The sequence below is a fragment of the Chamaea fasciata genome, unplaced genomic scaffold, assembly GCF_029207755.1.
Source record: "Chamaea fasciata isolate MVZ Bird 193981 ecotype frontalis unplaced genomic scaffold, bChaFas1.0.hap1 SCAF_42, whole genome shotgun sequence".
Taxonomy (NCBI): domain Eukaryota; kingdom Metazoa; phylum Chordata; class Aves; order Passeriformes; family Sylviidae; genus Chamaea; species Chamaea fasciata.
The window spans coordinates 1,533,055-1,560,763 of NW_027094127.1; the positions used below are offsets into that span (position 1 = coordinate 1,533,055).

A 27,709-nucleotide genomic window follows, 5' to 3' on the forward strand; every position below is an offset into this window, starting at 1 on the left:
CCTCAGCTCCTGAAGCCCAGCCAGCCCATGGGGCTGCTCTCCCCAGTGCAGCTTCAGCTGCTGCCCCCTTCTCACCATCAGGGGATCCTTGCTGAGCACCAGCAGGCCTTTGAGCGCCAGGCGACACCTCTTCCTGCACTCGATCCGCAGGTACCTGGACACGACCCTCAGGACCCAGCCACCACATTTAGTCCAGTCCAGGCACTCCAGGACCTGAAAGGCACAGGGCAGTGGCACAGGGCCCGGCTGGCAGGAGCCCAGAACTGCCCAGGGCCAGCCCCGGGCAGCAGCAGCACAGGGCGCTGGTGCCATCCCAGGAGGCTAGGGATGCGGCTGCGGGAGGGCAGAGAGCTGGGAGGCGGCTCAGCCAGGCAGCGCTGCTCTTCAGGCTCACCTCCACAAGGAATGCCAGGAAAGGCAGATCGCAGCCTGGCTTCTCAATGCTGAGCAGCCGGAGCATGCGGGTTGCGATGCAGGCAGAGAAAGGGATCAAGACATAGCGCATCTCCCTGTCAGGGGCAAAAAGGAAGAAAGAGCCTGAGCTGGGGGGGGCACACTTTCCTCACGACTGACTCCCAGAGGTGCAGTCTTTCCCCAGCATCCCTGGAGGGGATGTGGGTGCTTTGGGAGGCGGCCACTCCCGTGCACCCTCCTCTCCCAGCCTTTTCCAGTCTGCTCGGCCGTCCCTAAAGTGACGAGGCCCTCTGGCCACTGACCAGAGGGACTGTGTGGGGCAGCCCGGGCACAGGGCACCAATTCCAGGGACAGCAGGGAGCAGGGGGTCTCACCTGGCCAGCAGAGCCACAGCATAGTACTGGGTACGAGCACAGAGCATGGTGTCCCAGCCATGCTTGGACTCCACAGCCATCACCTCATTCTCACACTGCAGCCGGCAGAGCAGGGTCTTCATGACCTGCACTGCAAACCTGTGTGCAGAGCAAAGCCCGGGTCACATTGGGAGCACTGGCACTGGCCACAAGGACATGGGAAGGACGGGAGGACGGAGACCTGTTGGGGTCGCTGGGAAGGCGGTGTTCCTCTCGGCACGCTCTCCAGAAGCGATCGACTTCCTGTGGTGGCATCTGCTGTGTGGTGATGACAACATGGAAAAGCAGAGCCACAAAGAGGCGGGAGGAATAAAGGGTCATAGCCTCGTGGCACTCAGGCACCTGGACAATCACCCACACCACCAGAGTTGCCTGCAAAAGAAGTTGCCAAGGAGAGCGCTCAGTGCGAGGTGTCCATGTGGCAGGGCCCCAGGGGAGACGCAGGGGGAGCAGCGGGCCTGGTGCCCCCTGAGCCTGCCCTTAGGCCAGGTTTCAGCCCAGGGCCTGAGGCAGGGAGAGGATGGAGAGCTGCTGGAGAGGTGACCTGGGGGTGAGCAAATGCCCAGAAACTCACAGCCAGGGCAAAAACGTCCGCCTTGTCGCCATCGGAGGTGAACATGCTGTGCAGAGGCCAATTCTCCATCACACAGAGCAGTGCTGGCAGCACCTTCTCCACTGTGGGAACCGAAGAGCCTATGCTTCTCCACATCATTGCAGCAGCTCTGTGGGATCAGAGCTCTGTGTCAGGGACATCTCAGCCACACTACCATGCCCTGTGCGGCTCTGGGGGCCGGGTGACAGAGCCCCGGTGCCCTGAAGGGCAGGGAGGGAGCACGGCAGCAGGCTCGGGAAACAGAGGGGCCCGAGGGTCCCGGACCTGTCTGCCGCTCTGGCAGAGCCCATTGCACGGGCCGTGCAGGGCCATGGCCCTAAAGGCCGGGGAGGCCTGAGCTCTCCAGGGAGGTGGGCCCATACCTGTCACATGTTGGGGCACAGCGCAGGAGGGTCAGCACCACATCAGCTGGGTGTTCTTCGGCCAGCCTCACGATGTTCATGGGCAGCCTGGTATCCACATTTCCATGCGTTGCAAGATTCTGGTGCATCTTCTTTACAATGGCTGGCACCTGGAAAGGGCATGGGGAAGACTTGGGCCGCTGTCTCGGGGAGCAACTTCACCAGCTTCCCCCAAGAATCGCTTCCCTTCCTGCCACGCTGTGCCGGCCTCAAAGGCTGAGGGGGCCCAGTGGCCGTGGCTGGAGATGACACACAATCCTGGGAAGCCTCTAGCCCCGGCCCCAGGCTGTTTACCTGCTGCTCAGAAGGAATACCACTCTTCTGGATAAAATCCACGGTGGGAGCAGGAATGGCAGTGGGAGTGGGCGTGGCGCCAGTATCTCTGATGCCCTGAGTCTCTCCAGTGTCAGCCGTTTGGAGGGCCACATCCTCAGCCACTGCCTTGTCAGCCCTTGCCCTTTGATCATTCAACGCAGCGTCAAAATTTTCTGAGGGCTCAGCCAAATCCGTGTTGACATCAGGCTCTGCCTGGGGCTCGGTCAGCCCACAGTCAGGCTCAGCTGAGCCCTCAGCTGCCGTGCTGCTGGTGTTTCTACGCCGAATGCGCAGGAATTTTCGGATCATCTGCAGGAGAACAAAGGACAGGGAAGAGAGACGTGTTCCATGGAGTGCTCCAAGCGCGGTGCTCGGCTGAGCAGTGACAGCAGGCCCAGCCCAGGCGGGGATGGCTGCAGGTACCTTCAGTGTCCTGCGGAAGCTTCCACCGGCAGGCCTCTGCTCTTGTGTGCCGTCCGTGGCTGCATCTGGCAAAGAGCGAGAGCAGCCAGAGCTGAGGGGCTGCGGGAGAGGCCGGAGAACACAGCCCAGCCCTGCCCTCCCCAGGCTGCGATAGGGACGGGATGGGATGGGGCCACGTTGGCTGCAGCCATCAGCCCTGTGGCCCAGCTCTGCCACTCACCATCCTGTAGTGTCTGGATCCGCTCGGGCTCTTCAGGCTCCTGTGCTGGGGTAGCTCCAGGGCCTTTGCTTTTTTTCCCCCTGAACACTTTGGACAGGCCGAGAAATCTGCCCGCCATGCCACAGCACCTTTCAAGAGAGATGCCTCAGGAAAGCACTGAGGCAACAAGTTGTGCACTTGCGCCTTGAAAGCGCCTGTGGCAGAAGAAGCCTCAGGAAGGCTGCAGGACAGCAAGTCCTGCACTCTGGTCTCAAGGGCTCCTGCCACGATGACAGGAGGTTCCTCGTAGATGATTCAAGTCACCAAATCCCACAGTCCGGCCTGGAGGCCACAGGCCACAGGGATAAGAGATGACTTGGAAAGCCTCCGAGTCACCAAGTCGTGCAGTCTGGCCCTGAGGTCAGCTGCACAACTCACTCCTTGTAGAAGCTCTGGGTCAGGCACAAACGAGTGCGCTGTGCGGGGGCTCCTCACAGCACCGCTCTGGCGCGTCCTGTCCCGTCGCCTGCTCCAAGGAATGTGGCCTGGCTGCGTCACCGCCAGCACCTATGTCACCACGTGTCACAAAGGGTCCTTGGACACCCTGTGCAGTTCCATGCCACGGTGACCGCGCTGCTGCACCGTGTCACAAAGGGCCAATGCACACACTGCCACCTGCCCTGGGGCCGCTCCCAGCCCAGCCAAAGTGGCCCAGGTTGGAAGGAACCCCTCTCCCCAAGTGTCTAAGACAGCCCTGAGACAGCATTTTTCGCTGCGGCTCAATCCATGGGCAAACGCTGCCCTGCTCTGCGGGCTCAGGGCAGCAGAAGGAGCCCCCAGGGCCGCCGATGCAGCCGCAGCGGGAAGGGCACGGGGCCTCGCACAGAAGCTGGCACGGCCTCCCTGGGACACGTCCCAGCCGGTGGCCGTCCTAAACCCGCGGGTGTGACACAGATGAGGAACCTGTGGGCCAGGGCACAGACGCTGCCCTGACCCCTGCGGCCAGGGCAGTGCTGAAATCGGCAGGCGTGACGGAGCCCCCGCCCAAGCAGAGCTGCCGCCCCTCAAGCCCTGGCAACGCTGGTGCCATCTCCTGCCCCAGAGACCTGTGCCCCGGGGCGCTTCTCTGCCACAGGGCAGCCAAAGTTAACGGGCCCTGGCGGCTGGGCTCCTTCCTACAGGGGATGTTGGCAGGAGCACCTGGAGCAAGTGCTGGCAACACTTGGTCTCTGTCAGAAGCTCTTACTCCATGCTGAAATTGTTTTCTACTTGGATTGATTTCCTGAAGCACAAAATCACCCTGGCAGCAGAGGCATAGAAGGAGCTGGCATTTAAAAATCCTCAACTCGGGAAAGCTTTTCTTCCCATTACTCAACTCAAGTAGTTGCAAAAAGTTGCCAACTTGCTAAATTAAGAGCAATGGCCTGAGAACCTGATAGATTTGCAAGTTTCCTTCCCATCTCAAAGCAGTGTTAGAAATGATCAGAGCCAATTTCCAAAATCAAAGATTTAGTTAACAAATTTGAAAAGCAATTTCGGGAAACGCCACGATAAATCAGGACAACATGGATCGAATGTTGGGTGGTCAATCCGGGAGCAGCAAAGGGTGCCCCTCCGGAGTACTGCCCACAAATTCGGGGTCTCAGGGGAGGTGTTTGAGACCATTTTTCTACCCTGAGGCGAAAACAAGACGGTAACAAAGAACCCGAAGAGCATGACATCATGTACATAAGAGAATCATTGAAATGTCTGGTGTCCGCAAGGGATATCTGAAAGAGTTTCCTGAGAAATTGAAAAGACGTCGGCATGAAAAGTCTCCGAATCTTCTGTCAGAAGGTTTCTGTTGCCCTCCGCCCAGATTGGTATGGGATCTCCTGATGAACTGTGAAGATGTGGTCCGCCCATGCTTCATGGGACCTTTCCCGCTTATCTCTCTGGCAGATGTCCAGGTAACACCTTTGGACTGTGAAAAGACTGTGGTATGCAAAGAGAGGCCCTGGAAGTGTTTCCAGCAATTCAGGGGATTTTACCTTCCACTGCAAAGTTTTAAGACACACAATTTAAATCCAGGAATTCAATACTATGTATCAATTACAGCAGCAACACCTTTGCCTTAAGGTCATCCACTGCATGTCACTTTGCAAAGCAGAAGACCACACAGAGGCAAAACAAAGGCCTTGCTTTGGTTTCAAACATTTTCCTAGGAAGGCATGAGAAGAACCTAATTCTCTTAAGGAATCAAAGCTCTCCAGGAATGAAAGTCCACTCAGTGTTACAAAAGAAGCCCAAACAAATGAGTAGATTGCAAAAGGGCTAATCCTCCCCCTGCTCCAGTTATCGAAGTGGCCAAGAAAGTAGAGCTCTCCCCTCTTCTTCTCTGCAGGAGAAGCAGGATGACTAAGAGAAAAAGTCCCAGCTATTCCTTCAGTCCTCCATCACCAAAGCTGTGCCATAGCACAGGTGCTGCCTTCAAAGTGACCCCAGTTCCAGCCTAGACCTCTCACCTTCCAGACAACTCCTTCCCCAACACGCCCAGCAGCACCAACCCCAGCTCAACACCCTGCCAAGACCCGCAGCTGTCCCCATGCCTGCGCAGAGCTTTCCCACCCCCTGGTTCCCTGCACGTGCCGTGGCATGGCACTCAGGAGGATGTGCTCCAAGGCCTTCCCCGCTAGCAAGCTCAGGCTGCCAGGCCTACGGTTCCTGGATCATCCTTCCCACCCACCCTTCCCGTGCACCGCTGGTCCATTTGCGCTCAGCTCCGACTTGGCCGCTTCAGCAGGACTGCTGCTAAAGAATGGAGAGCAGCCCGGCAAGCTCCTTCTCCAGCTCCCTCTTTACTCTCGGGGCAGGTAGAACATGCCACAGGAAAGCAAGCAGTGCCAAAAGACTTGGGCCAGCATCAGGCACATTGAGGAATGAAACAAGGCCTTTGTTCGATGGAAGGAAGCACAAGCAATTGACAGAAGTGAAGAGGACTTAGCACAGATATCCAGAAGTCCTTAGCACCAGTGAACATCAGAAAAACCTGGAAGCCTAACTTGACATGAGAGTGACTTGACAAAAAGCTTGAGACATAGCCTTTGGGAAGACCTAAGGGCGGCTACAGAATCAGCCCTGTGCAGGGGAAGGCATGAGGAAGATGAGCTGCTTTGGTGCGCTGAGACTCCTCCTGGCCAGCAGGTGGACATTAACTTCAGGTCTAGGATTCTGACGCAATGTGTTTCCTTCTAAGCCGCTGCCTATGGAATCACCTCAGCAGTCTAAAGACGGAAGGGATTTTTGATAGAATTCCTACAGAAACCCACTGAAATTTGGACGTGGCGAAGAAGCCTTGTGCTGGGGTGCAGAGCCCTAACCTCCTGCCAATAAAAGAGCTCTTGGTGGACAATGCATTTGTCTGCTGATTTCATTGAATTCTAGAGACCTCTCAGGACTGCTCTATCCTGAGGGAAGGCCCTTGGCCTTGAGCTGTAGGCACCCGCGCAAGCTTCAGATCAGCTCCCTCAGCTTCCAGGACCTCTCTTGGCCGGCATCCTGACGGGGAGGCAGGACCGCTGCAAGGCACTGCTGGGACCCAGCAGGACAGGACCGGCTGTCTCGTGTCCACGTAGCACCCCCTGACACAGCCAGGGTCATCCCGAAAGCAGACAAGGCTCACGTGTCAGCGCAGAGGGGCAAGGAGCGCTGGGCTCCTCTCAGGGTGTCTCAGCTGGGCCTGCTCCACAAGACGCCCCCATTTGAAGGCCTGCTAATGCCCAGCTGCCAGAAATGCCTGCCTTGTTCTCTCCAAGATGCAGAGGAAGAGGCAGGGAGCAGGGCGCCTTGGGAGGCAAAGCTTCCAAGCCTTTTCTGAGGCCACGCACACACCAAGAGCAGCCAAGACTCTCCCTGCTGCCTGGCCCACACAGCCCAGCTCGGTGCTGGCCCTCTGGGCCGCAGCAGCCTCCAGCAAGCAAGAGGCAAATGCATATTGCCAAGAGTTGAAACACAGCAGACAGGTAAGATGTGAGACGTGTGTGCGGGAAGGCCTTTGAATTCAGAGCTCTCCAAGACAGCTTTGGGGCTGGCAGCTGGACAGAGATGCTCCTGCTCACACCTTGTCACAATCCGCTTACACAAGCCGGGTTCGTTTTAGGGGTCTCAGAGCGCAAAAGACACTGTGGGGGACAAACTCAGTTTACTCAATCACAAATGCACCTTTATTTAGTGCCAACAAATGCGATAGTGGGGAGAGAAAATAGTAAGAAAGACAGAAAGGAGGGGAAGGGGATTATAGCTTCCAACATGGAGGTTCGAGTCCTCAAGGCTTTTGAAGATGCCTATAGACGTGATCTTCTCCAGTGGGGATATCTCAAAAGTGAGCGAGGGTCTCCAGGGTTTTTATAGTCCTCTCCGAAGCAACAGGCAGTTGGCCAAACAGGTGGGGGAAATCACTGCAGTGTGTTCACTTAGAGAACTCAGAACAAGTCGGTCATCAGCAGGTACAGTGTCAACCAGTACAAGTCAGCAGGAGCAGTCACTTCACCGTGACTTGCCCATTGTTTCTGCTCAGGTTCTGATGTTCTGATATGGATGCTGGGTTTTTCCATCGAACACACCTGCAGGCAGCACTTGGCCGACATCCCACCTCAGCCAGGCCAGAACTTCAATGTTGAGATTTTAAAGTCCCTTTTAGGGGTTTCAGTCTCTGTCCGTGACGATGGTCGTGAGGCAGATGAGGGAACTTCAGGCCATCTTGTACACCACCCCGTGACTCACAATTGTCGTCAAGAGAGCTCCTTCAGCAGGGTTCCGTAGTCTTGCAAAGTCTTCAGGACTCATCCATGTTAGTAGCATATCCTGGAAAAAACAGAGACAGTAGAGAGCGTGTATGAAAGAGAGAGAGAGTGAGAGAGAGAGAGAGAGAGAGAGAGAGAGAGAGAGAGAGAGAGAGTAAGAGAGAGAGAGAGAGAGGAGAAATAGGAAAAGGAAATAGAAACAAAACAAATCAATCAATATTGATTAAAACAATTTCATCAAAATAATCAAAACAAATCATCAAATTCCTTAAAGTTATAACAATTTTCAAACAAAAGCTTAATTTTGATTACAATATAACATAATTAAAACAAACAACAATAATCAAAACAAGCAACCAACTAGTTCAAATTAAGCTGCTGTTGGAGGTCTAATTTTCACTCTTAGGGTAGTACGTCTTGTGTCAATAACTTTGGGAGTGTCTCTTGCAAAAGGGGTATTGATTAAACTGTGCGCTTCCATTATAGATGCCAAGTGGGTTAACTTCTTCATCATTTTCCAATTTAGGATGTATAAAATGATTGCTAAGACAAAACCAATCAAAACCAAAACCGAAAGAACAACAGGGGGGTGACATACTCTGTTCAGGATACCTGTGGCAGCAGGTGACCACCCAAAAAGGATATCCCACCACCTGTATTCAGCATCTTTTTTGACCCTTTCTAAAACACAATGTATTTCTTTCACATCATGATGGACTGTCATCAAAGTGTTCTGTCCATTTTTCTTGACCTTTTCCAAAATTCCTACTAAGTCTTCGTGAAGCAACAATTGCTTAATTAAAGTCAGATTCATTCCAATGGGGGCAGATGTTATCCGGTGAAACAGGGTAAAATGTGATTGTAAAATGTGATAGCATGTAACTGGGGCTGAGCAAGAAAAGTCACATCCTGTAATTGGGGTAAAATTGCAGACACAAAAATTTGAGTGATTTTTAAGATTCACTCCTATTTCTTCTACAAACACTACATCACAAGCAGTCCTTACACAAGCACGTCCATTGCCTATATACACAAGCACTCTTTCAGGACTTTCATTAGGGTGTACTTCAAAATGACAAATAGTTTGCTCTGTGTCCAAACAAATGTCTTGAGCTATGATTGCATTACTCTCACAGATGAACCCTTGTTTTTCACAGACAATACATGACTCTAAATTAACAGTTTGCCATTTCTCACCATTTTGATAGGCCTATTCCCTATGCTCGGAAAGATAGGGGACAGCTCTATCATGATTCAGTCCTAATGCAATGATGGGGAATATCGAGTGCAAAAAGGCATTACATATGGTTAACACAAAAGCTGTGACTGTTGGTATTGGGGTTACAAGTAAAGTTCACCAACTTCCACCAGGATTGGAATTCCTTTTCAAAATCATTTGCATTGTCCCAAATTATTTTCTGAATTTCAGTAGGAAAAGTGCCTTCTTTTCCTTCCCTTATGATTGAGGCAACAACTGTCTGCATCCAAAGCTGTGTCTGGGTGCAGCTAAGAGCCAAAGAAACATTGTTTTGTGTAGCACCAAGTGCATCGATTAACAGTTTGTGATCATTCACATTCACCTTTTCCCAATTTGATAATGTGTTTGATAGCAACCACTGATGTGTCCCCAAAACCAATAAGGACAACTGCAATGGTTGTTGTAATTCGGTCAAATCCCTAGTTGTAGAAGCCAATTTGTTCATTAATACCTCTAAATCAATACTGTTCAAAATTCCCAATTTAAGATATTTATCATGGTTTATATGGCCTTCATGTCCCTCGGAGTTCTCCTGTAAAAAGTAAGCACAAGAGAATCTGCCACCAGAAGGCAGAAAGTTAGAATAATGGAAATTCTCCAATGTGCATTTATTCAATACTCTTTCCCTAGAGCATCAAAGGTTACCCATGTGTATTTATTCAGAGGGGTTTTTAGCACTAGTGGTACCTCTCCCTCCGTGGGGAGGTCCACCAAAACAGGTTGTCCAGGGTAACGTGCTGGATTCTTGGAATCACTTGGTCCCCGTAGTGAGGGAACTATGCTTGGAGCTGTTGGGCCAAAAGGAAAAGCATCAGTAAACCAAGGATTTGCTGACTGTTCGGGGGAAAAGGGAGGGGCTATAACTGAGGCAGGTTTGTCTTGGATGCTATCCAAGTTTTCTGCTTCTTGTACTGCCAGTTTTTCCACAGCTCCTTCAGTTATTGAGAAGATGTTACAATAATGTTCAATCTGAGCATACCACTTTCTTACTGAGGCTGTCTGGGCCACCCCATCAGGTGGGGGAGTCCCAGTAGTGACTGACTTAAAAACTTGGAAAGGTCTTCTCCAAACAATTGGTTGTTGTGGTACAATCTTCTCTACTTCTGTCAGAGCTAGGCTAACCACAAACAAGCCTTTTTCCCAGGTAGTATACCTCTTTTCAGCATCTCTGAAACCACGGGAATAAAAACCAACAGGCCATGTCGGACCCTCAGGACCCCACTGCCATATGTGTACTGACAACCCTGAGGAAGCAAATCCCCATTCTACCTGAAAAGGATCTGTTGGGTGGATAGGGCCTAGGGCCTGATGAGCTGTGGCTCCAAAAATCAACAACTGTGATGCCTTTTCCTGAGAAGGGCTCCAGTCCCATTTTACTCCCTTTCTCAACAAATCATAAAGAGGTCTGGCAATTATGGAAAAATCTGGAATGTGTTTTCCCCAAAACACTAATAATCCCAAGGCATGCTGTAGATCTTTCCTGGACTCAGGCACTTTAATTTGATCTGAGGAGGTTAGGGTGTCAGGTGGGATACATGTCAGACCTCCTTTCCACCGGATACCCTGAAATTTTACTTCTTGAAAAGGCTTTTGTAGTCTCTCTAAGGGGACCTGCAAACCAAGGCTTTCTAAGTGGGAAGTTATTTTCTGTTGAACACCCCCACTTGCTGTGTTTTATTGTTAAAACTTGTGCTAGGGAGTGCTGTGGCTTGTTGCCCAAGGCTTGTGGAAGAGGAGGTGCGCTGGGTTGTCGGTTGGATGATTCCGACACAATAGGTTTGGGACAGGGCCAATTAGAAATTATTTTCGCCAATTTATCATACGGCTATTTATCCATTACTCTCGTGGAACTCCCCTTTTCAGCCCTAGCAACCACAGCTGCTGCCGGTTGCAAATTTGTTTTCCCTTTTCTGGGTTTTCATTCGGAGAAGCAATGTGCCTGACTCCTCTGGGTTTTTCTTGTTTGTCCTCTGAGTACTTCACTGGTCCATATTTTCTACTGTAACTTATTAACTCTTCTGCTACCTCACTCCATGTCCCAACTTTATGACTGCTGTTACATTGTGATCTAGGAGTTGTGAAAGGTGAGAAGTCAGTGGAACCAGTTTGATCTCTTGTATGTCCAAGAAATCTTTCAAGTCTATCTACCGGAGAGATAGATGCTATTGTTTTCTGAAGAATTGCTGTTGGTTTAAGAGACTCTGGCAAACCTCCAATTAGGGGGGGTCATAATCTCAGGTTTTACAGGCTGTTGCAATGGTGACTCATAGCCAGGGATTAATTTCCATTCATGTATCATTTGCAAGCACGCCGCTTGGTGTATGTTTTCTAGGAGTTGGTCTGAGGTGCCAACTATTGCCAGAGGGTCGCCCCTCTCAAGGGGGTTTAACCCCCCTGCCCAGTAAGCTGCACGCTGTGTCAGGGACCATGGAGCAGGCGTATTTCCTGTTGTTAAGAAAACTCCATGTCCCCAATAGCCACTTGCTTCTTGTTCACTTAATTTAATTTGGTCACCCACAGTGAGTGAGACTCTAAAAACATACTCCGTCTCTGATTCACTAGGGAGGCGGGAGTATTCTTTCTTTAATTGAGCTAATTCAGTGGCTGTGTATGGTATTTCTTTGGTGGTTATGTGGGGATCATGATCCTCTTCATTTATATAATTATATTCTGTTTTAATGAGAGGTCTCAAGTTGGAGCAACAGTGTTCCCCACAATTTTGCATGTGTACTAATTCTTTCTGAGGATATATTTGTTTAAGGCTGTATGTCTCCTTTCCTTCTATTTCTGTGGGTGAATCTGCAGATTTTAAGTTTTTACTTCGCCCTTCTGCAAGGGAAATCTGCAGCAAATAATTCTGATTTCTTTCCTGTTCTAATTGTTCTTTCAAAGCTTCTACCATATTTAGCAGGGATTCTATTACTGTTTTTTCTTCACTTACCCGTTCAAAACGGGTTTCTATGGCTGCCGAAAGGCAGGCCCCCAAAACTGAGCAAAGAATGCTTTTATTTCTGCCCAGTTTGTATCTAGCATCATGTTGCAAAGAATATATTCTATCTACACTGTTTTCAAAGTTAAACCAATTATTCTGTGCCCACCTTTCTCCGTCTAGAGAAAGTCTAGCACCATGTTTTGCTAACAAGGCATAAAATGCATACTTATCTTTTTCATTCATTTTGTGAAGGGACCAAAACCACTCTCAGGGAGGTACTCTTCAAGTTACACCAAAGGCACAGCTAAAACGGTGTTTCCCTTCACTTCCCTGGAATGGGCGAGGAGACCAAAACTGCCTGGGAGGTTCACCTTAGTTACAAATAGTTGTCTCCTCAACTACACCAAGCAGCCCAAAACACAAAAATTAACTGCAGTCCCATCTTTTGCACAATGAGATCTTTCTGAGAAATCCTGATGACAGGGAGTGCTATTCGCCTGGGTGTATACAGTTTGCGGGAATTTTCCCTCGCCCCCCTTGCTTTCTAACAGCGCTCACCGAAGTGGCGTGCTAGGTGCTGCTGAGACGAGGGTCCTTCCCCTTTTACAAACGATATAAAACCCGCAACCCCTCTGTCCATCAAGATCCTGTCCGTGACACCAATTTAATGTCACGATCCGCTCACAGAAGCGGCGTTTGTGATGGTCCGTTTTAGGGATCTCAGAGCGCAAAAGACACAGCGGGGGACAAACTCAGTTTACTCAACCACAAATGCACCTTTATTTAGTGCCAACAAAGGCAATAATGGGGAGAGAAAAGAGAACAGTAAGAAAGACAGAAAAAGAGGGGAAAGGGATTATAGCTAGGATTAACGTGGAGGGTCAAGTCTTTGAGGCTTTTGAAGATGCCTATAGACGCGAGTGTCTCCAGTGGGGTGATCACAAAGTCTGTGGTTAACTCAGGGCTCCTTAGAGTCCTCTCCGAAGCGACAGGCAGTTGGCCAAACAGGTGGGGGAAATCATTGCAGCGTGTTCATTAAGAGAACTCAGAACAAGTCGGCCGTCAGCAGGTACAGTGACAACCAGTACAAGTCAGCAGGCGCAGTCACTTCACCTTGACTTGCCCAGTGTTTCTGCTCAGGTTCTGATGTTCCCATATGGATGCTGGGTTTTTCCATCGAACACACCTGCAGGCAGCACTTGGCCAACATCCCACCTCAGCCAGGCCAGAACTCCTGTGTTGAGATTTTAAAGTTCCTTTTAGGGGTTTCAATCTCTGTCCTTGAGGATAGTCGTTAGGCAGATGAGGGATCTTCAGACCGTCTCTAACACAGAGATGTCGCAGCACAGCTGGTCTGTAGCTGGACAAAATAAATCTGGTCATAAATCCAATTGGGCTAACCTGGCTTGTTCTAGAAACAAATCCCTAGGTCAACAATTGAACTCAAGCAGAGACCTCAGACAACCCCATCTGAGCCCTGGATGCAAACACATCACTGGCCAGAGAGCTGGGCAGTGCAGAGATCCCAACTAATCAGCTATCCAAGCCTGGGAAATTCAAAGCCCCTCTAAAAAGAAGCTGTGAACAATAAAAGGAGCTGTTTGCTGACAACCTTTGGTGCGTGCTGTGTCATGTGCCTGTCTCCAACCCACGACCCTCACGTAACAGGAGAATTCTGTAAAACGCTAATTGCAGTGGGTTTAGGATGAGGTCAGGCTCAGTGGGAATGCCCAGGTTTGGGAATACAGCTAGAGAGCCAAGCTGGGAGCACTGCTTGGAATTGGCTGGTGTGAGCAGCAGGAATGTTGCTGGCTGGAACATTTTGAAGAGCTGGAGAAAAGAAGCGTTTTGTGGAAGGCCACCAGCTGCCCTTTGCCAGCAGCAGAAGGTGTGAAGGTCCTCTTTGAGGGCCGTCTCTGCGCAAGGACAGCCTGGCCTTCTCCAGTACCCAACCATCTTTCAGGCTTTAGGGCTCGCCTTGTCCCTCACTCTGGAGAAGCAGCTTGCTCTTGGAACTCACATATGCACAGTTTCTGGCTGGATTACTTTGTCTTACCACAGACAGCCCTGGAGACAACACTGCATTGAGGCTCAATCCGCAATAAAAGGGGATTTTGTTCCAGCTTTTCCCTCGCACCAGTGAGCAGCAAGCACACCTGGGCCTCCTTCAGGTCTCTGTGTGGGCTGGTAGTTAGCTTCTGTTGGCAATTTAAAGCTTTTCCTCTACTTTTGGCAGCAAAGAATGAAGCATACCCAGGTGCACCCAACCCCAAGTTTCACTCTAAAAAATGACAAATTTCATTCTCCTCTATTCAAGCCGTCAAGAAAACAAACTTTCTTGAGTGAGCTGGGCACAGTGTCCTCCAAGACCATTCACGAGTAGGACATGTTCCAGGGGAAGACTGGCAAACCCAGAGTTTACCCATGCTTAGGAAACCTTTGCAAAACCTTCCCACCTCTAGTGGTGTTGCAGCCTCCTGAGCTCCTGGAGGCCCCAGTCCCCTCAGGCACAGTTTGGACAGGAAGGGGACGGTTCAGTTTCTGAGACGTGGAGACAGGAGGAGGAACAGGCTGCAAACACTGGTACAAGGGCAGGGCTGCTTCCATTTATGGTGCCAAGTGGCAGCACAGAACCTTTGATTGAATGTGTGGGAGGTGCTGAAGGGCAAAAATTCTCAGTGATAAGGACATCTTCACTTATCATAGCAAGGGAAGTGAAAGTGCAATCTATCTTTCATGGAAGCTGTTCAGTTTTTAACAGATTATTTTTGCTGAAGACATGCCTAGGCAATGGTGATTTTAGAGCATTTTGTGACTCTCAGAGTTATCCTCACACCGGTTTTGCCACATTTTCTCTCTTTTCTTTCCTGGTGAAGGATTTCTCCTGCCCAGCTGGCTTCTGGTTGGAGTTCTACACTCTGGATTCCCCGAGTTTTCTCAGCAGCCTTTGCAGCGAGTCCTCAGCCAACGTGTGGCTCTGCTGCCATCCCAAATCTGTGCCTGCCTTGCCCAGCCAGGGCACAAGTGGGGCATGTGCTGGGCATGGCTGGAGAATTGCAGGGACAAAGTCCTCCAGTGTTGTGATCTTCCGCCTGGTTGGCTCAAACCTTGTCACTCCACATTGAACCCTGCCCCTATTGCTTTGGTATTGGCTCCTGCCCCCAAAACTCCTCCCTTGGCCCTTCCCCTTCCAAGCTACTGCAAAGGCACTGTGAGGGGTTCTGCTTCCTGCTCGGGGTTAGAGTTGGAGTTTGCCTCAGGAAACGATCCTCAGAGGGGCACAGCTCCCGGGCCCTGCGGGCAGAGCTGCCTTGCCCAAGGACAGCCGCTGTGGCGGCCGGGGCAGCTGCACGGCCCAGGGCCAAAGCCCCGCGGCACCCTCAGTCCAGCCCGCCTGACCGGCCCTGCGGCCTCACCCGGGCTCGGGGCTAGCAGCAGCAGCTCCCTGCTCACTGCTGGAGCTGGTGGCCTTCAGCTTCTCCCCGCTGCCTCCTGTCAGTCCCTGCCTGTCCTCAAGGTCGGCAGGGCAGCCGTGGCCAAAGTGGAGCCTCTGGAATTGGTTCCACGGCCTGGCAGAGCTGCCCCCTCAGCCCCCTGTGTCTCCCCGTCCTTCAGCAGCTCCTCAGGGGACAGCACCGGGGGCCACCGGCAGCTCCCAACGCTCCAGGGACACCCGGGGCTGGAACTGCTGCTCCGCCCGGCCCGGCCGCCAGCTGGGGCTGGGCACAGCAACAGGGGGCACAGGGGGCACAGGGGGAAAAACAAGAGCTGAAACAGGCAGCCGAGGAGGGAAAGAGGTAAAAATGCAGCCTAGGCCTACACAGACATCAGTCTCTCCGTCGGTATCAATTCACAGACCATCACAGAGCGTTTGCTTTGTGATGTCAGGGCACGGTTGCCACGTGGTCGTGGTGACATCCGAGGTTGTCTTGGTGCACGGAAGGCCTCAGGGGTGTCAGAGCAGCTCTTGAGCTTGCTCAGCACAGGAGCTTTTGTCCTGCGCTTGAGTCTTTTGTCAGTGGGCAGCTGAACACGGAGAGTAGCCTTGCTGTTCTTTAGTGTTAGAGTTTGCAAACTTGCACAGCAGCTGCCACAATGATTGGGCAGCTTGCAGCTGTAGTTTTCTCTGTTTATGGAGTCGGATATTCCTGCTATTTCCTGACACAGCTGGCACGTAAGTAGAGGTTTCCCCTGGGTGTCACCTAACCGGGCTTTTGTATGTCTTCCTGCTCTTTCTTAGTGACTGAGTTGATTTGGAAACAGAAAGGCCATTTGGATGCCGCTTGGGTGAAGCGCTGTCAACACGTTCAGCTCAAAAGGGGGTGTCTGTAGCCAGGGCTGTGCGGGCAGCATTTGCAAGGGAGCCTGCAGGGGTTGTGTTCCCTCCATGAGAGAGTGTGTGGCAGCAGAGTCTGTCATTTCCTCCCTTTGCTGGGTCAAGCGGGACAACTTTGAAAATGTGGACTGGGAGGCCTTCTTGGAAGGTGCTGTAAAAATGCTCTGGTTGTCTCCAGCGTTCTCAAAAAATCTGGTTTATTTTCCCTTGCCCACTGCAGGTCACCTGAGCCGAGTGTTCAGAGGTTCTGATCCTGAGGTGAGTAAGAAAGGAACATTTGATGTTCCTGGCGTTTAAGAATTGTGCAGCAAGCTGTCAGCTTGGCCTGTGGCAGTAGAGTGCAGAGGACCAGATGAGCAGGCTGCAAGAAAATCCATTTCCATGTCTGCAGCAGCAAGAGCAAAGGCGTCACTGGCTATTTCCTAATTTTCCATTTCCTCATTTTCCATTGCAGAGCTTTAAAAGAGCTAAAAGCCCAGTTTTGCAGGGAGAAAGTTGCCCCCACATAGTAGCCAAGGGGGGAAAATCTAATTCAGAGCAATTGGCAGCACAGTTGAATCAGCCTATTTGAATTTAGTCTGAGTGACTTAGAATCCCATTGCTCTTAAGGTCGATGATTTGTGCTTAGTACAGGCGGTTTGAGGGCTGAAGAGAAGGAAGCTTATAAATGAGCCTGTATCTCACCGTCCTCTCTGTCCACAGATCACAGAAGCAAGAGCAGACTCTCCTCTGGCTCCCTCTGCTCCTGCAGAAGAGGCCAACGAGGAGCCAGATGACCACAGGCCTCCAGCAGCGGTCACACCACAGCTGGAACTTTCCCAGACAGTAAGTGCCACTTCTGGAGGGTGCTGTCTTTAGTGCAAGGCAGAGGTGCAAGTTTCTGCCCAGCCAGCTCTCGCTGCTGCTGGCTGAGGGTGCTGAGTGCTGCAGTGCTGCCAGGACCTAGGGTCTCCCCCCAGCCAGTGACAGCTGGGCAATGGGCTTTGATCTGCCACGTTGAGTCACCAAAGGGCTGGTGCTCCGCGTGAGCATCTGGCTCAGCGAAGCTCTATGCCTTGGCTTCTGCAGAGCTATAGCCCAAGGGCGCACGGGCTCCTTCTGGAAGTCAAGAGATTTTGTTTGTTTGTTTTCCTACTTGGGACACCTGTGTTTGGCTTCTGGAAAGTTTCTGTAGTTTTCTCGAGTCGTTCATCACTTCTACAGAGTCTTTTGGGCACTCCAGTTGTGCCCAGTCTTGTCACGTGCAGAGATTGGCACTGGGAAAGGAGGTTGGCAGTGGAAGCAGAGGTGGGCAGGGACACAGAAAGAAGTGGCTGAGCGAATGTGATTTTGAGGCTGAAAGAGGAAAAAGCTGAGCCTGATGGCAGCTCCCTGTCACTTGCTCTGCGTTTGTGTGTGCAGAATCTCAAGGCAGAGCCACAAGCAGAGCTGCCTGAAGCTCAGAGTGACATCAAGGCAGTGAAGAGGAGGAACACAGAAGACATGATGGAGATTCATCCTCAAGAGGAGATGCATCTCCATCAGCAGAGGGGACATCAACAAGCTCAGGTGAGTGAGAGAGGTGAAGCTACTCCAATGAGGAAACATCCTCTCTCACTTTATTTTCAGAATGACAAGGAACAGCTGCAAGCAGGGCTGCAGGAAATGGAGGCTAGGGTCAAGGCAAAAGAGAAGAGGATGGAGCAAGAAATGAAAACAATGAGAGACATACTCAATGCCCTCCGTCAAAATCTTCAAAAGCAAGTGAGTGAAACAGCAATAACTGCCACAGTCACCAAGCTGGTGCTTTCTGCCCTTCTTGCCTTTCCACTGCAGAGCAGCAGGCAAATGGGGTGATGCCTCTGAGGGCCATCCTGCTGTAGTGTCTGTGGCAGCCATTCTAAAGGACATTTCCTGGTATCTTGAATCTCGACTGCTGCCCTGGACAGTGGAAGTAGTCCTTTGGCCTTTTGGCCAGCAGTCATCCAAACTGACTCCTGCTGGCCTCTTCTCGCTCTCCTCGTTTCTTGTGGTGTTTTAACAGTGGAACGTGGATCCCAAGATGGAGGATGGAAACAAGCTGTCTGTAGCCCTTGTAAATCTCTTCTTTCCCTTTGCTCACAGCTGATGACTCTTGGCTAACAGGGACAAGCTGTAGCCTCTGACTGCTTTGTTCTCTTTGACTCGAGGTGGAAGTGTTGACATCTGGCCAGGCAGCCTGCAAAGGCCTCCTGCAAATGGCTGAGAAGGAGGAGCCCCAGGATTGGTGTGAGCCACAGGAACTGCCTCCACCAGAAGTGCTGCCGGTTGAGAATGACCTGAACGTGGTGGAGGACAAGAGCACTCCGTGGGGGGAGGTAGAACATTTGAACCGGGAGCTGCAAGTGTGTCTGCAGCCCTTGGAGGGGGAAAAGAGGGAGGAAGTGCAATATGGTCCTTGGGAAGAAGTGGAATATGGTCCATGTGGCAGTCATCCTTCAGAAAATCCCTGGAAATGGAAGATGAATCTGGCCATGAACTCCAGTAAAACCAGCCTTTGGCTTTGGCCCATCCAGTCAAAGAGAAGTGGACGTGCAAAAAATCCATTTTAAGAGCCCTGCGTGTGGCAGGCTGACAGAATCTTCCTAAGGGCTTGCATTTGGAACGGCATCTCAGGGTCATCTCCGCCAGCCACGTTTCTGAACCAAACTCATTTCTTCTCCCAGATCTACACAGGCTCTTGCACTAAACCTGCTGCAGCAGGATCATTGTGTCAAAGAGCCTTTGCTCCCCAAGCCGAGAAGGTGAGCCCGGGCAGTCGGTTCATCTGCAGCGCTGACACAGCTGCTGCTCAGCAACAGCTGATCGAGGAGGACTCCCTGGAGCTACTGAGTACGTCTTGTGTATTTCTTGTCTGAGGGACGGTGTCTTGTGTGCATGTGGCAGCGTAGCTGGACCAAGTGGTCCTCCTCAGTCTGATATCACAGGGACAGTTAGGATTCTCCATAGGAACTTGTGTAGAAAATCAGTCTCTGCTGGCCATCTGTGCTTCAGAGCTGTCTGTCTGTCTGTCTGTCTGCTTGTTGTTGTTGCTGTTAGCCAGCGGACCACAAAGGGTTCAGAGCCCCACGCAACGGGGCTGCCTTTTTAGGTGTCTCCTGGAAGCTGGGATCTCTGCTTGAAAGTCAGCATCTTGAATTTTGTTTTACTCAGGGACAGTTGTCAGCACGGAAAATCCCATGACAAAATACATCAAAGTCGAAAATATCGGCAGCGGGTGAGTCCAACCACAAAACCATGGGCCAGGTGTTTTCCTGGTGGAGTATCTATCAGGTCTGAAGTCAGGCCAGCTGCAAACGTGTTCAGACACTGAGGCTAGACTGTCCCATCTCTCAGTACCAGTCAGAATTTGTGAGCCTGGCCAGAAGGCGTTATCAAAGACATCTCCACACTGCCAAGGTCTTGCCTGCAGTAGGCAACAGGACCTGGTAGATCTCCTGGTCTCTCAAGTGTGGGACAGCTCTGTGTTAATTTCCTTTGCATTTTTGTATATCTCTAATCAGCTGGCCACACTAACAGAGGGAGAAGAATCTTGCTTGCCTGAAAGAGGAAGCCTAGCCCCTATCATAGCTCTCTTTGCAAGAGTTTGCTGTAGGAAATATTCCATGGTCAGGATTAGAACTGCACAGTTTAGAAACTGAAACCCGAGAAGAAAGAAGAAACTCTCTTTCTGAGCTGAGGCAGTAATCCTCAATGCTTCAGGCCCAGTGGCCATGCACTTGAGAGCAAAATGCATCATCTGCCTTCTGACAGAGCCCTTCTGCATCCTGCAGGTTCTAGGCATTTCCAGCAGAGATCTCCAGTCTGGGCTGGCTTTCACTCCAAGGTCTAAATGGTTTCTCCTTTCTTTGCTGCTCTTTTGTTTCTAGGACTTTTGGAGAGGTTTGTAGAGCGCTCGACACTGCCACAGGAGGAGAGGTAAATGTCAACAGCCCCCACAGACTCTGCTGCTCTCGGGGGCTTTCCTCTCTGTGTCAGCTGTAGCTGCAGCTTTGGCTAGAGCTGTGTTGAAAAGACACAAGAAGCACAGACTTGTGACAGCCTGCCAGTTGCATTTGGGACAGTCTTTGTCCTTCTCAGCTGCCAGAAGGAAGGCAAGGAGGGGAGTGGCTCCTTTCACTGAAGGACTTGCTCACTTGCTGAATTGCTGAAACAAAGGTGGTGCCTCCTCGAGCATCTCCCTGCTCTTTGGGGCTACAGCTTGAGTCCTGAGTTCTCATTTCTGACTGTCAGCAAATACATCTGAATGTCACTGGTAGTTCCCTTAGCCACCTGCAGTGCTGCACTTAGGAAGTGCCCTTAGGGAGAGAGCTGCAAGGCATCCCTAAAAGCCCTAAGCCCTGCCCATAGCCCAAGAGGTAGCCACAGAGTAGTAAGGGGCGGATTACTTCTGAATCCCAGAAAGAGCAGCAAAGAGTGTGCTCAGAGGTCTGTGGGTGATAGCTGAGACACCCTTGTTACCAAGTGGACAAGACAAAATATCAGTGACCACGTGTCCTGTGACTGGCCCCCAAAGGAGCAGAGAAATGGGCTGTTGGAATGTCAGTTGCTAATTACTCCTTGGTCTAATCCCAAGGCACTTTGGCACAGCTTAGCTGTGCCATTCCAAAACCATGCGCTGCATGAGCGTTGTGGTCTCCTGCCACCAGCTTGGAAAGTGACTGATTTTCAATGTCATTTTAGGTGGCCATAAAGAAAATCAATCTCCAAGGACTGCGGAAGAAGGAATTAACCTTCTCTGAATTACTGGTCATGAAGATGAATGGGAATCCCAACCTGGTCAACATTTTAGACAGGTGAGTTGTTGTGCTTCTGTCCCATGAATGTTTGGTTACCTCTTGCAGAGACGCAAAGTAAAAACCCACTTTGGTCACTGGCAGAAAATAGAGCTGTTAATTATTGGTTGATTCTTATTGCTCTGTTCATCTGCCATGGATGGGAAGAGAGTGCATCTTGCCTGCATGAGTCGTGCCTGGCATGTGTAGTTTGAAAAGTGTTCAAAGACCTGGATCAATCGTATCTAAGTAAATCAACAGCCTGCAAGTTCAGTGCTGCCATGTTGTTTTGGGGCTTGATTTTTTTTCAAGTATCATCTTAGGTGTGGATAAACGAAACAAGGATTTGCCTTGGATTGTGTCTCCTCTTTTCCATGGCTTTGCATGGCAGGAAGACTGGGGGCTTTTTTCCCAGAAACATGCAGCTTGACTGGTCTTTTATTTGGCCTGTTCCTAAACTGCATTTTTCACTTGCTGGCATCTCCTTTTTCACAGCTCTGCCTTTCTCCTTGAGACAGACTGCAAACACTGCACAACCTAGAGGCAATGTCATTCCTTTTATTCTCTCCTTGTCACAGAGGGACCTGGAAACAAGAATCAAGCACGAGACCAAGGTAGCCATGCATGTTTATGTCTATGCCCTTGTTTCCTTCTTTCAGCTACCTTGTCAATGAGCAATTCTGGCTGGTTATGGAGTACGTGGATGGAGGCACGCTGAGTGAAATCATCAGCAAGGTCTGCCTTTCTGAAGACGAGATGGCAGCAATCAGTCGTGAGGTCAGGGATCCCATCTGTACTTCTCAGGCCTTGGGCAGGGTGGTCTGGGAAACTGGGCTCAGAACTGGAGTGATTCCATGTGCCAGCCTTTGTTTCAGTATTGCTGGTGTGCTATGGGCAGGCAAGAGCATCTCAAGACAACTGCCTGCCAGGGCCTCTGCACTCACTGGACTCTGATCCTGTACTCTTATCTCCTGCTGTTGTATTCTCGCTCTGTTTCTTGTATTTGTATCTGCCCTTCTCCGCCTTGCCTCTTTAAATGTTTACCTCAAGCCTGTCTGCACTGCATTCCTTGCCTGTAAAAGCCAAGGTGGTGGCAGCAGGATTTGAAACAAAGTGCAAACAAAAGAGAGAGATTCATTTCTCACAGTCCTAAGCTGAAAAGGACAGCAGTGCAGCCAAAATGCTCTCTGCTCATGGAAGGGAACTGCTGTGATACTTCCAAGTCTGTGCTGAGGCCAGCAATAAAACCTTTGTCATGCAGCCTCCCAGCCAAAAGTGATCCAACTTGACAGCAAAGGGAGGGACATTTTCTTTCTTGGCAACCCTCGTTTGACCTCTGCATGAAGAGAGCACATGCACTGCAGCAACAGTCATTCTGGCTGCTTTGCAGAAGGCAGTCTACAAAGGCAGTTGCTGCTGCTCTTCCAAAGGCTGGCATGCCTCTCCTTAGAAAGGTGTTGCTCTGCTAGTCTTGGAGCAGCAAGCTCTTCCTCTCGCTGGCACTGTGTTCTGCCATGCCGCCCCATTCCCCTGGAGAGGGAATTTTTAGGCTGTTTCCTTTCTTGTGTGATGAAATCACTTCCCTAAGTTTCGCCCTCCTGTTTCTGTTTTCTCTCTCAGTGCCTGCAAGGATTGTATTTTCTTCACTCGAAGCACGTGATCCACCGAGATGTGAAGAGCCACAACATCCTTCTGGGAAGCGACGGCTCTGTCAAGCTGGGTCAGTGTATTCTTAGTCAGGTGCGGCGTTCCAAGCACGCAGAGCGTGGGGCTGCTTTGAGTGACTGCCAGCTCCCCAAAAATGGTGCTGGTGGGAGTGCAGGGGCTCCTGTTGCAAGCTGAAGGCAAAATTGCAACATGCACAGAGGTGTGACAAGGAACCACAAGCAGTCAAGAGTGGCGTGGGTCTGTGTCCCTTCCAGAGGGAGAGAGCTACAATCTAAAGCTTCAGGAGAATAAAGGACACTGCTGTGAGCAGTGTTTAGAAAGCTGGCATTTTTTTGCAGGTGGCCAATACCACACTTCCTGGGCTTAAGCCCCGAGGAAAGGAAGTGTGGACAGTGCTCCAGGAGATTCAAGAGCACATTCTTAGACTGAGAGCGGGGAATTCTTTTCTTTGGGTTCCTAATTTGAGGTGGTTTTCATTGTGTGTTGTTTTCTCCACAGCTGATTTTGGCCTCTTTGCTCAGCTCCTCCCTGAGCAAAGTAGGCAGAGCTCAGTGGCCAGGACACCTGGGTGGATGGCTCCTGAAGTTATGAAAGACCAACCGTATGGCCCCAAAGCAGACATTTGGTCGCTTGGAATCGTGGGCATTCACATGGTGGAAGGAGAAGTTCCTTCCTGGAATGAAACTCCTGTCTCGGTAAGGTGCAAATGCTCACCGATCCCGCTGTCTTTCTCAGCTGTCCCATGTTGTGTGTGCCATTGGACAAAATCCCATTGCCATCTGCTGGCACCACTTGCAGCTCTTTTTAGAAGGTGGCCTCCTAAAAGTGTCCCCTGCAGCACATCAGCATCTGCTGTAGCTTTGGTTGCATCAGAAGGGAAGTGGAAGGTCAAGCAGTTCAGAAACCTGCCATTTTGCCCTCCAGCCATGCCTGACATTTGCTTTTTGAACCATGTTGGAGCTCTGTCTCTGAAGGAAAGGAATTTTACTGTGGAATGTTTAGATATGTTCTTAGTACCCTTGGAAAGGGAGGTTTAATCTTCGCAGTTTCAATTTTATAGACAAAGTAAGAAAAGAGGAAAAAGCCAAGGAAAACCCCAGAGAAAAAGAAAAAGGAAAAATAGCAAAAGCAAGTGAAAAAGGGAAAGAAAAAAAAAAGAAAAGCCAAAAGAATAGAGAAAAAGAAAAGCCAAAAGAAAGATCAAAAGAGAAAAGAAACAATCACCAAGTAAATCCCAAAGCAGTTGTGCTTCCTTTTTCCTTTTTTGACCACAGCACAACAATTTTTCTCCATGCTGTAGCATCTTTCCCAAATCCTGTGAGTCTTCCAGATTTTCAGCTTTTCAAGACATCTGTCTGGGTGGCCTCTCTAAGTTCAGGATGTGTTGCTCCCCAACTGCAGTTAGAATTGTATGCCGGACCCTGAGCTGTTTCTGGGTACTTTAAAAAGTTGATGGGCTTGCAGTCAGGTGCCCGTGGCTGGGATCCAAGGGGTGCGGTTGACGCCGCTGCTGTTCCTTTACCGTGGGAGCAGGGACAGCCCTGGGTTGCACAGTTGTAATGACAGGGAGCACTGCAGCTCCCCACCATGCCCAGTGGCTGAGCTCAGCTGCAGAGGGACACGATCAAAGCCCCTTTGATCTCACCTCTGGCGGTGTGAGAAAAGGAAAGCAAGCTGCCATAAGTATTTGCACTCAAGGGGAGTTTGTTTGCTGGTTTAGGTTTGGAAATTTTTCTCTGGATTGAAGAAGATAATAACAAAGTCTCTTTGGTCACCATCTATTTCAGTGCCAGCAGCACAGAGCTGTTGGTATTGTGATGGGCATTTTTACAGAGACCAGCTCAGAAGCCTCCTGGTGTCATGCGCAGAGCCTGCCGAAACTTGCCGTTCTCTGCCCGGCACTTTCTGCGCTGGGCACACCATGAGTGCATTGACTCGAGTATCCAAATGAGCATTGGCTTATCATAGGGATGGCACTTCTCCTTCCTCTGATTTGACCATGAGAAGGTTTCCTTTTGCCACATAAAGAAGCTGAAACTTGCAGACTGCGGACAGACAGAGCTGTAGGTGTCTCCTCTGTGCCCAAAGAGGCATTTTCATGGCAAAAGATTGGTGCAGGCATCTTTTTGTGTCTGTGTTGAATAGGAGATTCCAAATGTTTGTTTCCTTCCCCGAGGAACGCCTGGTGGATTTCCTTTCATTTCTTCCAATTCCCATTGTTTTCTGGAACAGGACAAAAGGCCTGATGAGTTTTGTTTTATGGCAGCTGTGCGGAAGGGACCAACAAGCAGTGCAGAGGTGCCTTTCCTGTAATAATCCTTGGAAATAGTAGGGTTAGTTAGACTAGCAAAGTGCCTCTTCTAAAAAGCCTGTCAGGCTGCTGTGAATCCTCAGAGAAGGAAACATGCTTTTGCTGATGGAGTTCCCACTAACTACGTCAGTCAATGAAATAGCTGCCAAAGCAAGATCTGCTGGATGTTGGAAATCTGTGGCTGCATGGGCATTGGGGTTTTTGTTGGTACAGGAAAGTCAGCTCTGCCTCTCGGCCAGGGCACAAACTGTCGCTGCAGAGTGGAGCTTAAACAATGGGATCTGGGAGGGCAGTTGCAGTTCCAGGGAAAGAAGCAGGTGGAGCCGGGTGTTTCCATTTTCTCCAGCCTCAACTGCTGATAGCCACTGGAGGGAGACCAAGGCTGTGGCAGCCCAACCTGTTCTTGCCGCGCACACGTCACTTCCTGAGCTGCTGCCTGCAGACAGACGAGGCACGGCGCTGGTCTGCCAAGGAGCTGCTGCAGGTAAAATGCCAAGGGGCCGCAGGGGAAACAGTGTCCCAGGGACGGGCTCCTCCTGCACTGAAGTGCAAGGCATCAGATGAGCTCCCCTCCTCCTCACTTCCACACTTGGTGCTTTCAAATGAGAACGCTGAGGAATCCTAGAGTGGCCTGGGCTGGCAGGGACCTGTAAAGTTCATCTGGTCCAAGTGGCCTGCAATGAGCAGGGACATCTTTGAAGAGATCGGGTTGCTCAGAGGCCTGTCCCATCTGACCTTGAATGGTTCCAGGGACAATGCACCTACCAGCTCTCAGGGCAACCTGTGCCAGTGCTGCACCATGCTTTGAGTAAACAGGTTTGTTGTTAGACCTGCTCTGACTCCATCCCCATTTTGTTTAAAAGTATTAGCCCACTTGCTATTGGAAGTGGACCTATGTAAAAAAGTCTTCTATTTTCCCTCAGAAGCCACTTTGAAGTTTTAGAAGGTGGCAATAATGTCTCCCTGGGGTCCATTCTTCTTTCTTCAGGCTGTATAAGTCCAGGTCTCTCAGCCTGTCTTCAGAGGACAGGTGCTCTGTCCTCTGACTGTTTCTGTTGCCCTGTTTTGTAATTTGGTGGGGTGCTCAGTTCTATCTAATGGCAAAAGAGTTGAAGCAGAGCAATGTGGAGAACAGAGGCATGAAATAGTGGTGGAGGAAGCATGGGAAACCAGTCCCAGCCAAGCAGTCAGGCATTTGGCCGTGGGCAGAAGGGGCTGTGGAGGGCTCACTGGGGGCCTCTGAGGGGTTCTGGTTTGTACCCCCCCTCCACTCTTGGATGTTTCTGCCACGCAGACAGGGACAGCTGAGGGTGACTGGTCCCAGCCCCATCTGCTGCCTGGCACAGTCAAGCCGATGGCAACTGCCCCAGGGTTTACTGCCAGCTTGTGTGGCAGAGAGGGAAGTGCAGGATCCAGTGCCGCTCGGCTGTCCCTGCTGGGAAGCAAGGTGCCAGCCAGCACAGGAGGGGCAGGGCATGGAAAGGTAGGCACTGTTCCGTGTCCCTGTGGAAATCAGCACAGTGCCTGTCTTTCAAAGAGAGGGACCTATGTGAGTCATAGAGGTATCCTGGAAAGAGGAAACCCCAGGGAAATTTCTAGAGCAGCGGCAGGGCAAAAGTCCCATCAAGATGAAGACACCAGAATAAACAGATGAGTGGGATTCTGGGCCAGGTTTGCCTATGATGCCAAGGTCCTCATACGAAGCTGTAGGTGCAGATTGTCCCACTGGTCGTGTTTCTGGCTCTTTCTAGAAACCAGAGGGACCCTGATTGAGCCTGTGAAGCACTAAGCTTGGAAAGTCATGGTTCATTGATTTTTGGTTTGTGTTTTTTATTTTCTTTCCTGTGGACAGCATCCGTTTGTAAGATCAGGAAATTCAGCATTCACCCTGACACCGCTGATCATGGCAGTGAAGAAGATAAAGAAGAAGGAGTAGACATGAATGTGACATTCATGTAGTGACTGGTTATCTCAATAACCACCTTAGAGAAGGCTTGTAGAGTAGGATTATAGGTTTGATATTCTATATTATCTATATAGAATAGGGTTATGAGGAAATAAAATTGCTGAAACGTAAGCTCATCTGGAAGATTCCGTTCTTTCTCACCCCGTCAATAAGTGCAGCTTTTCTGTCTGAGTGTTCCGTTGTCTGTTGAAGGTGCAGAGTGACATTGACAGCTTCTTAGGTGTGCCTTGAAAGTGGGGAAGGCTCCGCTTCAGTCATCCTCTCCAGACCACAGTGCCTTTGGAATATGGCCCACTGACCGTATTTTGCACACCTGTGGTACTTCAATTTGAGGCAGAAAGGACAGTGGCATTGGCAGGCAAAACCAAAGGAGGAGTGGGGCAGCCAAAAGATCCTGTGCACATGCAGGTCTTCAGCTGTGACTCAAGAGCGTTTGGGTTCGTGCCATTTGGATTTGTATCCCGAAGTGCAATCTCTTTGGCTGCAGGAGAGTCTTGCTCAAGTGAGAAATCAGCAAGATCAGTGAGAATGCTCTGAGAGGTTTCCTCTGGTGCAGAGCTGTCAGCGTCTGTGAGGTGAGAGCGGACGCAGTCTCGCCCAGGGCGGAGGCCCCTGGCAGAGCCCGGAGCAGCCTGAGCCTGGGCAGAGGCAGGCTGCAAGGAGGCCCTTGTAGCCTGGGAGCAGGCGAATGCTCCGCTCTCAGAGCCCGGCTGGCAGCCGGCCGCTCCCGAGGGGAAGCGTAGCCCAGCTGGGCACAGCACAGACGGGTGGCATCGGCCGTCTGCAGTCTGCACAGGAGCAGAGAAAGGCAAACGGCAGCCGAGGGCTGCAGGCCTGGCTGAGGATTCCCACTCTTGTGCCGGCTGCCCTGGAACTCCTGGCAAAG

General features: G+C 50.9%; 2 protein-coding genes across 2 annotated transcripts in view; one reads left to right on the plus strand and one right to left on the minus strand.

Moving 5' to 3' along the window:
- Positions 1-14,175, minus strand: part of LOC136303905 (transient receptor potential cation channel subfamily M member 8-like) — a 104,940-nt gene extending 90,765 nt beyond the window's left edge. Inside the window, exon 1 of the mRNA XM_066207604.1 lies at positions 14,172-14,175. Coding sequence (XP_066063701.1) covers positions 14,172-14,175 — 4 coding nt within the window. The remainder of the gene's footprint in view (positions 1-14,171) is intronic.
- Positions 14,176-15,844: 1,669 nt separating this feature from the next.
- LOC136303906 (serine/threonine-protein kinase PAK 3-like) lies at positions 15,845-26,793 on the plus strand. Its single transcript, XM_066207605.1, has 10 exons — positions 15,845-15,923; positions 16,306-16,343; positions 16,788-16,910; positions 17,487-17,828; positions 20,787-20,899; positions 21,538-21,655; positions 22,499-22,598; positions 23,045-23,241; positions 25,204-25,341; positions 26,710-26,793. Exons 1-10 carry the CDS (start codon positions 15,845-15,847, stop codon positions 26,791-26,793), a joined length of 1,332 nt encoding a protein of 443 aa, XP_066063702.1.
- Positions 26,794-27,709: the final 916 nt, after the last annotated feature.